The 11,373-nt window shown below is 42.7% G+C and overlaps 1 protein-coding gene across 1 annotated transcript in view; it reads left to right on the top strand.

Annotated features, from left to right (window-relative positions):
* The window catches only part of SCP2 (sterol carrier protein 2), a 36,451-nt gene extending 25,078 nt beyond the window's left edge, over positions 1 to 11,373 (top strand). Inside the window, exons 12-16 of the mRNA XM_077278645.1 lie at positions 3,337 to 3,493; positions 6,953 to 7,043; positions 8,571 to 8,700; positions 9,113 to 9,192; positions 10,844 to 11,373. Of these exons, the coding sequence (XP_077134760.1) occupies positions 3,337 to 3,493; positions 6,953 to 7,043; positions 8,571 to 8,700; positions 9,113 to 9,192; positions 10,844 to 10,939 (554 nt within the window). The 3' untranslated portion in view covers positions 10,940 to 11,373. The remainder of the gene's footprint in view (positions 1 to 3,336; positions 3,494 to 6,952; positions 7,044 to 8,570; positions 8,701 to 9,112; positions 9,193 to 10,843) is intronic.

Here is an 11,373-nt window from a genome sequence, read left to right on the forward strand (position 1 = left end):
ACATGTACCGTTTGGTTTGTGTTTCGTTTCGGGTTTTCTCGTGGGGGATGTACCCTGACTTTAAGGAACTGCTATTTAAGCAGATATTTCTTGCCCAACCCTACTGTCATCTGAAAACAACACCTTGGACCACTGACAACAGTCCAGCTCTTTTTCTCCTTGGCCCAGGTAAGACACTTCTGGCGTTGTCTATTGGTCATGAGTGGTTGACACAAGGAATGTGACACTTGTAGCCCATGTCCTGGATACCTCTGTTTGTGGTGGATCTTGAAGCAATGACTCCAGCAGCAGTCCACTCCTTGTGAATCTCCACCAAATTTTTGAATGGTCTTAACAATCCTTTCAAGGCTGCGGTTATCCCGGTTCCTTGTGCACCTTTTTCTACCACACTTTTTCCTTCCACTCAACTTTCCATTAATATGCTTGGATACAGCACTCTGTGAACAGCCAGCTTCTTTAGCAATGACCTTTTGTGGCTTCCCCTCCTTGTGGAGTGTGTCAATGACTACCTTCTGGACATCTGTCAAGTCAGCAGTCTTCCCCATGATTGTGGAGCCTATTGAAACAGACTAAGGGTACCGTCACACAGTACCATTTTGATCGCTACGACGGTACGATTCGTGACGTTCTAGCGATATCGTTACGATATCGCAGTGTCTGACACGCAGCAGCGATCAGGGATCCTGCTGAGAATCGTACGTCGTAGCAGATCGTATGGAACTTTCTTTCGTCGCTTGATCACCCGCTGACATCGCTGGATCGTTGTGTGTGACAGCGATCCAGCGATGTGTTCGCTTGTAACCAGGGCAAACATCGGGTAACTAAGCGCAGGGCCGCGCTTAGTAACCCGATGTTTACCGTGGTTACCAGCGTAAACGTTAAAAAAACAAACAGTACATACTTACATTCCGGTGTCTGTCCCCGGCGTCTCAGCTTCTCTGCACTGTGTGAGCGTCTGCCAGCCGGAAAGCGAGCACAGCGGTGACATCTGACGTCACCGCTGTGCTTTCCGGCTATGGTGCTTACACAGTGGAGAGAAGCAGAACGCCGGGGACAGACACCGGAATGTAAGTATGTACTGTTTGTTTTTTTAACGTTTACGCTGGTAACCAGGGTAAACATCGGGTTACTAAGCGCGGCCCTGCGCTTAGTTACCCGATGTTTACCCTGGTTACCGGGGACTTCGGCATCGCTCCAGCGCCATGATTGCAAAGTGTGACCGCAGTCTACGACGCTGGAGCGATAATCATACGATCGCTGCGACGTCACGGATCGTGCCGTCGTAGCGATTAAAATGGTACTGTGTGACGGTACCCTTAGGGACCTTTTTTACAGGTGTTTATTTTGTTAATTATTCTAATTTACGGAGATAATGACTTTTGGGTTTTCACTGGCTGTAAGCCATAATCATCAACATTAACAGAAATAAACACTTGAAATAGATCACTCTGTTTGTAATGACTCTATATAATGAATGAATTTCAGTTTTTGTATTGAAGAACTGAAATAACTTTTTGATGGATTTCTAATTTTGTGAGAAGCACCTGTATCACCTGGTTCTCCAGCTTTTTGCTGCAGCTCTTTCCTTTGTCTAATGGAGGAGGATCGGGGCCCGTCCTCTTTATCCCCATTAGGGCACTTGTGACGACGTCGTTGTGTGCGCAGTGATTTTTGTAAAGAAAGATCCAGCTTCACGAAAATCCCTTCTTTATTGGTGTGAATTTAAAATGCCATGGTAGTAGATAAAACCACTAGTTATGGTAACATGATTAAGGGTTTCACTACCTGCAACCACTACCATGACTTATTAATTCACCGACTGGAGTGTTTTTTTTTTCTATTCCCACCAATAAAGAAGAGTTTTTGGATTTTCGTGAAGCTGGATTTTCTTTCTCTGCAATCATTGACGTCCATGGTCACGGATGCTTCCTTTGCTCTGGATCTTCAAATAGCGCACGCCGGTGAGCTGGACTCTTATCTTTCAGTGATTTTTGCCCCACAACCTTTCACCCTTTTATGTGCAGAACTGTTGTATAATTATGGGATATGTAAACCGCAGCGACTACCCACAGTACATGGGATGTGCAGACCTTGTACAGCGACACTAATCATACCTGATGTAGGTGAAAAGCCAAAGCCGAGGTGGAAGGAATCGGGTCGGATCAGCGCTTATCTGCCTGTTTATATGACATTCTGGAATTTGTGCCTTCTTATCTCCCTGCTTGATAGAGATAACGAGACTTTACACTGCGGGGATGAACTTCACTCTCATGTAGCTGGGGCACCTCTGACATTCATCAGATACACAGATATGAGGACTTTTTGCCAAAGATTAAAAAAAAAAAAACGTGAATAGCCTGGCACCGGACAACTGCCAGAGAGTGACCTACCCCGATGATGGATTAGACGTCTTGGGTATATCTGGCCCTTTATACAGAGAGGCCGTCTCTCCACATTTGACTCTCATTTGTGTCCTTGGTAAGGACGGTTTGACCCATCCATACTTGGTCCGAACTGGCCAGGGTCTCTTGACCTGAACACAGATAGTTTTGTGGTCATCTATGAGGCTTTTGAGTCCGGGTCAAGAGATCTATGGTCGATCCGACCACCATGGTCTGTACTCAGTAGGCAAGCTGCACACATCTAAAGTTTATGAATGTAGACCATACCTTCACACCACTCTCAACGCCAGTAGTGGGTCCAAATACCAGAAGAGGTGCAGACGTTTCCATAAGGGAGGGTCCACAAGGTTTGGTGCTGTGGTTTTTAATATGGTTGGGATTTTTATTTATGACTTGTATATACATTAATAAATTTATCTGTTAAACAGGTGCAATATAGATGATACATAGGGATATGAGTATTTTTGCACAGCCATAAACTTGAAATGCATGAGTCTCAAAAAACATAAGAAATTTAGTGCAGGCTATGATGGTTTTGGCTCTTGGTCCAGGTGAAAAAACATAATCCAAACTGCCCTATTCAATAACATTGGTCCCACAGCACATGTCCATGTGATTGCCGGCTCCGCGCACCCGTGCAACACGGACAATACTTGTGAATGCACCTTATTGAGATCAGCTGGCACGGTTGTCATGCAAGAAAAAAAAAAAATTATGTAGTTTTTGCATAGTGGAATTGGCCTTGATAGTTTTTTTTTTTTTTTTTTGCCAAATGAAGCCTCTCCGGGAATGACCTCAGTAAACAACAAAAAATGAGTTTCTGTGCTGGGCAGTGAGGGGTTAAGTGGCTGAGTTGCAGTTGTGCCTCTCAGCAGGTAGAGGGCGCCCTAGAGCCGGAAGCTCAGCCTCCTCTCCACCTCTTGTGTCTCCGCAGGCCTGGCTCAGTGTGCAGAGCTCTGCTGGCAGCTCAGACATCAGGCCGGGAAGAGACAGGTACCAGGAGCCAAGCTCGCCCTGCAGCACAACATTGGACTTGGGGGAGCCGTTGTGGTTACGTTGTACAAGATGGGATTTCCAGATGCAGCAGCGAGGTAAGGGATCTGCCCTAATAATAATGTCACTATTGTGTAATATTGTGAGTTCTCATGTCATGTAACTCTTATGTTATATTCGTGTAATCTCAGCTGTATAGTGAATATATACGTTATTGCCATGCGTGTTCTGCGCAGATCGCGCCCTGTACACACACCGCGCCTGGAAGGTCAATGATCCCGGCAGGGAGAGGAGACAATGACCCCGCGAAAGTGATGCATTCTGGGAAATGGCGATATCGGAGATCTATAGTGATGTGGCCACTTACTAACACCGATCTTCACATCACGAGATGTTCTTCTACCTACAGATCCCATACATAAAGGAATAGTGCAGTTTATCCTCTCTCCATTTTCAACCCCCGAGTGCTATTGCTCTCTGTTATCACTTGTTTCAGCTTCCTGCAGTATTCTTTATTGAGCTTGCAATAAATGTATCTACGCTCACGGTCTAGGCCATTTTCTCAATGGAAAGTGTCATGGCAGGTTGCATTTCCACCAATCTTTATTTTTTTTAAGATCAGCAGGTCTTGAAAATGGCAATCCAGCCTAATATTTTAATTTATTTATTTTTTATTTATTAATCACTAAAGTTTAAAAGAACTTAAAAAAATAAACACTGTCAGGGGGGAATGTATAATATATAAGCTTCTTTTTTTTTTTTTTTTTTTCATTTTATCCCACTTGGATTTCCCCCCTTCCTGTACTTAGCACATTAAATGGTTAAGTCACTGCAAACTATAACTCGTCCCTCCACACAAAAAAAAACTCCTTTGCATGGCAATGTTGAAAGACAAAAAAAAAAAGATATGGTTCATAGAAGAAAGGGAGGGTAAAAAAACAAAAGGCCACAAAAATGAAAAATGTGCCACAATGAGAAGGAGTTAATAGCCCAGTCGGTCGCTGACTGCAGCTGTCGGTGCCGGCCGTCGGGGACTATTGGGTAACCATGGACTTTAGCATCCAAAGCTCCGTGTTCTGCCTGCGGATCTCTAAGGGGCGCAGAAATGGGACTTTCTTCATGACTGTAACATTTTTTTCAAAAACCATAAGTTTCATAATAAAGGGTTTTTTGCTTTACCATCTTATCTGCCCGTAGACCTGAAAAAATAATAATGAAATCTATGTTACTCGCCCTCCTCAGGTCCAGCAATACCTCTTCGATGCTGCCACCAGTCTGTGTTTACTGCTGAAGTAACCTCACCGCTATAGTGCACATGACCGCTGCAGCTGATCACTGGGTTCAGCAGTGCCATCTACATCACCATCGCTGCTAAGATCAGTGATTGTCTGCAGAGGTCATGTGCACTGTAACATGTCAACAAAGACCAGCTGCAGGTACAGAGAGGCATCACTGGACCTGTGTAGGGTGAGTAAATCAGATTTGGTTTAGCCTCCCTTCCCAATGTCCATGCACACTCAGTTTGGCTGAGCATGCATATGTTCTGAATGGGAAGAGCTAAGTACGTTACCCTGACAAGAAAAGGAATGCGAGTTGAAGTCCAGCATGTCCGGTCCTTTTTCTCATGGAGGAGAGTAACCTGTAAATTCTGCTCAACCAATAAACTGCGCCGATTCACAGTAAAAACATCCATAGTTTTGCCGCTGAGTACGGAGGGGTATAAGCTGTGTACTATTGTGATACTGCCCTGCCTATAAATAATAGAATCCTTGAATAGTAAAGTTGGAAGGGAGCTCCTGGGTCATCTGGTCCAACCCCCTGCTCAAAGCAGGATTCACTAAACCATCCCAGACAGATGTCTGTCCAGCCTCTGTTTGAAGACTTCCATTGAAGGAGAACTCACCACTTCTTGTGTCAGCCTGTTCCACTTATTGATCATCCTAACTGTCAAAAAGTTTTTTCTAATATCTAATCTGCGTCTCCTCCCATTCAGTTTCATCCCATTGCTTCTAGTCTTTCCTTGTGCAAATATGAATAATGATGATCCTTCTACAATGTGACAGCCCTTGAGATATTTGTAGACAGCTATTAAGTCTCCTCTCAGTCTTCTTTTTTGCAAGCTAAACATTCCCAGATCCTGTAACCGTTCCTCATATGACATTGTTTGCAGACCGGTCACCATCCTGTTTGCTTTTCTCTGAACTTGCTCCAGTTTGTTTATGTCTTGGTGCCCAAAACTGGACACAGTATTCCAGATGAGGTCTGACCAAAGAGGAGTAGAGGGCAATAATGACTTTGCGTGATCTAGACTGTATGCTTCTGTTAATACATCCCAGAATTGTATTTGCCTTTTTTGCTGCTACATCACCTTGTTTACTCATGTGCAGTCTCTGATCTATTAGTATACCTAAGTCTTTTTCACACATGCTGTTGCTTAGTTCTATTCCTCCCATTCTGTATGTTTTTTTCATTTTATTACCCAGATGTAGTACTTTGCATTTTACCCTGTTAAAAACCATTCTGTTAGTTGCTGCCCACTGCTCCAGTGTATTTATATCTTTTGGAATCCTCTCTCTCTTCTCTAGTATTAGCTATCCCTCCTAGCTTTGTGTCATCAGCAAATGTAATCAGTTTACCCTCAATTTCTTCATATAAATCATTGATAAAGATGTTGAACAATGCAGGGCTCAGGACAGAACCCTGTGTTACCCCACTTGAGACATTCTTCCAACTGGATGTGCAGCCATTTACGACCACTCTTTGGGTCCAATCAATAATGGCAATAATAAATCCAACTAACAATTGCCTTGTCCATTCCATACTTTGACATTTTTTCAATAAGGATTGTGGGAGATACTTTGTCAAATGCTTTACTGAAGTCAAGATATACTATATCTACAGCATTTCCCTGATCCACCCAGTCAGTGATTCTGCCATAGAAGGACATTAAGTTAGTCTGACATGACTTATTAGTTACAAACCCATGCTGGCTCTGGTTAATCACTTCATTCTTATCCAAGTACTTACATACATGTTGTTTAATAATTTGTTCAAAGATCTTTCCTGGCATAGAAGTCAGACTTGCCGGCCTGTAGTTCCCTGGGTCCACCTTCTTCCCCTTTTTTGAAGATAGGAACAACATTTGCTCTTCTCCTGTTCTCCAAGAATTTTCAAAGATTATGGAGAGTGGTTCAAAAATTTCTTCTGCTATCTCCTTCAGTACTCTGTGGTGTAATTCATCTGGACCTGGCGACCTGAATTCATTTGTTAGCTAAGTGTTTCCTCACTATCTTTCTGTTTATAGATATCCTGGATTCTTCTATTCTTTTAATAGGACAGTGAAGATCAGTTGATGTTACATTTCCTTTCTGAGAGAAAACAGATGCAAAATAGGAATTTAAAAGTTCGGCCTTCTCAACATCCTTTTTTACCATTTCATCATTTTCATCCTGTAAAAATCCTATAGCATCTTTTGACTTTTCTTTTACTTTTGACATCTCCCCAAAATCATTTTTTATTGCTTTTGACGTCTCTTGCAATACCTTCTGTCTCTTCAGTTCTTCCCGTATTCGACTGAATCCAACCAGTGCCGAGGACGGATTTAAAGCCCAGTATGTATTCAAAGAAATTGAGAAGAAATTGGAACAGGTCAGTGACTTACTATTGTGGTTTTTGTTAGTTTGTCATTCTTGAAATATGATTATGTAAAAAAAAAAAAAAAAGTTTCCTAACTTTTTAGATGGTTTCCTACTAGTGATGAGCTAGTATGCTCAGACAAGGTGTTATCTGAGCATGCTCGTGTGCTAAACGAGTGTCTTCGGTATGCTCGAATAATGTGCTTGAGTCCCTGCGGCTGCATGTCTCGCGGCTGTTTGACAGCCACAACACATGCAAGGATTGCCTAACAGCTGCGGGGACTCAAACATAGTTTTCAAGCACGCCGAAAGACACTCGGTTAGCATGCTCAGATAACACCTTATCCGAGCACATTTGCTCATCATTATTCCCTACTTATGTCCAAGTAAAGTCTTAATGCGCTGCTGCCCCTCTTCCCTATCTAGCCACAGCTGTAATTTGTAAAATACTTACCGGCCGCCACCTTCTGCTGTTCCCGGCACCTCTCAGGTCCTGCTCCACCATCTTCAAATTTCAGCTCCTGACTGACTGCTACTAACTGACACAAATTCTCAATGTAAGTTTATAAGAACCTCGTTGAATCAAGACCTGAGCATCCATCAGGTCGCAACTAGCAGGAGATGACCGGAGCAGCATCGAGGACTGAAGAAGACGGCAACTGCAAAGTATATTGCTACCACTCCAGCAGTGAAATTTAAAAAATAAAAATAAAAAAAAATTGCCAGAGTGGTGCTTTAAAGGAGACTTGTCATTGCCAAAAATATGTAAATTTTATTTTTTATTCATATTTTTTTACATGGTGTAAATGCCACTGTTCCTCTGAATTCAGCGTTGCTTTCCTTTTTCTCCCGTACCCCTCCTTTCCTGAGATATGGCATTTACTCCAGGTAATAAAATAATCTACGTATTACTGGCAAGTGACGAGTCCTCTTTAAAGGGGCTGTTCACTATTAGAACGACCACTTCTTAAAGTAAAATGTTCCCCCTGATAAAATAATAAAGACTGTGAGTGCCGACACGGCCGGAACAGCGCAGGCCTGGTAGGTGAGTATAGGCTTTATTATTTTATTGGTGCCCAACATTTAGTTTAAGAAGGGGTTGTTTTAGTAGTGGACAACCCCCTTTAAGGAAATTGAGGCAAATAAAAAGCACTGTTCCTCAACAGCGCCTCCACAGGTGAAATAAAGTAGTGCAGAGACGCTAGACCAGACCTCTCTTTAAGCTCTTATGTCACATTTCTTGGTCAGAGCTGAATAAAAGGTGCAAATTCCACAACCGAAGCTGCAGAAAAAAAACATTCCTGCCGATGGGATCAAAGATCATTTTACTAATCGGTGAAACCGCCCTCTGATAAGAGGGTCCAGCGACCTGGAATAACTCATAAATTCTACTTTATTGAGGCATGCTTGTGTATTGCAGGAGAAATGTAAAATGAAGTAGATCTGCAAGAATAAAGGAGAAAAAAAAACATTCAAATATTTTTAATTTTTCCCATTTATTTATTTATTTTTTTGTCACTTGTTATTCTTCATCTTGCAGGAAGGGGAGCAGTTTGTTAAGAAAATTGGAGGTGTCTTTGCCTTTAAGGTGAAGGATGGACCTAATGGAAAAGAAGCAACTTGGGTGGTTGATGTGAAGAATGGCAAAGGCTCTGTGGCCTACAACTCGGGTAAGGACCCGCACAGTATGGATCTAGAACATGGTACCCTCAAAGAGAGATATAATATAAATACTGTATATATATATATATATAATATATATATATATATATATATATATTACCGTATATTATTATTATTATTTTTGCATATAAAAAATATGTAACAAAAAAAGTCATATTCCATCAGCTGCTGCATCACATAACTGCATGCAAGATACTTATCGGCCTATAGTATAAGACCATAGGGTCCGTGCATGTGCAGAACTGTGTGCATGTGCCCCAGGTGTCCAAAAATGTATTTGCAAAGTTGCCTGTAAATATCATATTCATAAAATCAAAATGTTTTTTATAATGACACTTTTTTCAGATCTGAATTTTAAATTTTTATTTAATTTTTTTGGGGGGATGGTTTGTGTTGCAGATAAGAAAGCTGACTGTACAATCACAATGGCCGACTCTGATCTGCTAGCTCTGATGACCGGCAAGATCAATCCACAGACAGTAAGTACGGTGGAATGACTGCAAATTTAGAAATCTGAGTCCCTTTTAAAAAAAACAAAAAAAAACCGAAGTAATCTGCTCACTTGTATTGCAGATTGATGCGGAATTTATATTTCCTGCTGCAGAATGCAGGCTACCATTTATAAACGCGTGCGCTCTACGTATGGCGCTCTACACCTTGTATCCATTCATATATTGTCTAGTTGGCCAAGAATTAAAGGGCGAAATTCATCATGAGAGGAATTTCTGAAATCCATTTTATTTCTGGCCGTATTGGAGAAGTGTAGCGCCATGTTTGAAATATTTGGCTCTTCTTTGATCTAGGGAGAACTGTTCCATACACGTTTTTATGCCGACTCCTACAGGAATAATTTTGTGACATTTTGTATAAATGTTTAAAAGTTTTTCATAAATGTAGTTAACTCACACTTATAGCGCCATTAATTCCACAGCGCATTACAGACATTAATCGGCACTGACCCCACTGGGTCTCATGTTCTAAATTCCCTATCAGTATGCATTTGGAGTGTGGGAGGAAACATGAGGAAACCCACGCAAACATGGGGGGAGTGTGGGAGGAAACTGGAGGAAACACATGCAAACATGGGGGGGAGTGTGGGAGGAAACTGGAGGAAACCCACGCAAACATGGGGGGAGTGTGGGAGGAAGCAGGAGGAAACTCACGCAAACATGGGGGGAGTGTGGGAGAACACTGGAGGAAACCCACGCAAACATGGGGGGAGTGTGGGAGGAAACTGGAGGAAACCCACGCAAACATGGGGGGAGTGTGGGAGAAAACTGGAGGAAACACACGCAAACATGGGGGGAGTGTGGGAGGAAGTGGAGGAAACCCATGCAAACATGGGGGGAGTGTGGGAGGAAACTGGAGGAAACCCACGCAAACATGGGAGTGTGGGAGGAAACTTGAGGAAACCCACGCAAACGTGGGGGGAGCGTGGGAGGAAACTGGAGAAACCCACACAAACATGGGGAGAACATACAAACACTTTGCAGATGACACAACAATAGTGTGAACAAGCTGCCAATCACCTGACAAGTGTAAAAACGCTTGTCGGGTGAAATGATTTTTCTGACTGCTTATCCTTGGCAGCACAGTGTTTTGCGTAAACAGATGTGCAGCCGAAAATGAGTCTATTGTGCACTAAATGAGCAGTTACTGATCATTCCGTGGTCGACCTGTGTAAAAACAAAAAAAGGAAAAAAAGGCGATCAAATGATTGCTGATGGGCAAATATCTAGACGATTGGTGGTTTTAAGCCGCAGATGGTGTAAAGTAAACCCACCTTTACAGTGGACCCCGGGCACGACTGGTCTGTAGGTGGCACAGATGGGGTTTGGTGAGGAGAGCCGGGGAATGATGTACCATTAGAAGTTGTGAAAAATCCAGCATGTAGTGAGAATAGCAAGTGCTTATAATCCAGAGATGACCTCTAGAACGGGTCATACATTGGGCAAAGGATTTTTGGGCTTTAGGTGCAGCAGTGTGGGAACACAATAGGGATCTGATGCGGCCGTCACGGCTGCCATTTTTCAGCAGGTTTTTTATTTATTTATTTTTTTAAACTCCACTCTTGGTGACATTTTGCGATTTGCATTGACCTCTTTTACTAATTTGGTTTGTGCCTCTCAGGCTTTCTTCCAGGGCAAGCTGAAAATCACTGGAAACATGGGCCTGGCCATGAAGTTGCAGAATCTGCAGCTGCAGCCGATGAAGGCCAAGCTGTGAAGAGATCCCGTGTCCGAACACCGACGGATCTCACCCGCACAGCAGATGCCAACTCTCCGATGCCATCTGCTGACTCTTAAAGGACCATCCACAACTGCTGGGTTTTTTTTCCTACTCAAGAATAAAAGAATAATGTCCCCCTTAATTCCTATGCAGGCATTGTACGGCATGTATATATTTGTATGAATGTGACCCCGGTGAAATGCTGGGACATGTCGGGGACTTTGCTTCGAACAACCTGTCGTAATCTGATGTCTTCTCAACACTAATGGATTGAAATAACTTCCAGCGCAGATTTATTTCGCAGCAGTGATTGAACTAATCCCGTGATCTTAGGACCTCAGCCGAGTCTCTGCCGCCCGGTATCTATAGAAAATTCCCTAACTTGTTAATAGTCATAATAACCTTTAATAAAACGACCAATAATTTCACAA

The sequence above is a fragment of the Ranitomeya variabilis genome, chromosome 8 (genome assembly GCF_051348905.1).
Source record: "Ranitomeya variabilis isolate aRanVar5 chromosome 8, aRanVar5.hap1, whole genome shotgun sequence".
Taxonomy (NCBI): Eukaryota; Metazoa; Chordata; class Amphibia; order Anura; family Dendrobatidae; genus Ranitomeya; species Ranitomeya variabilis.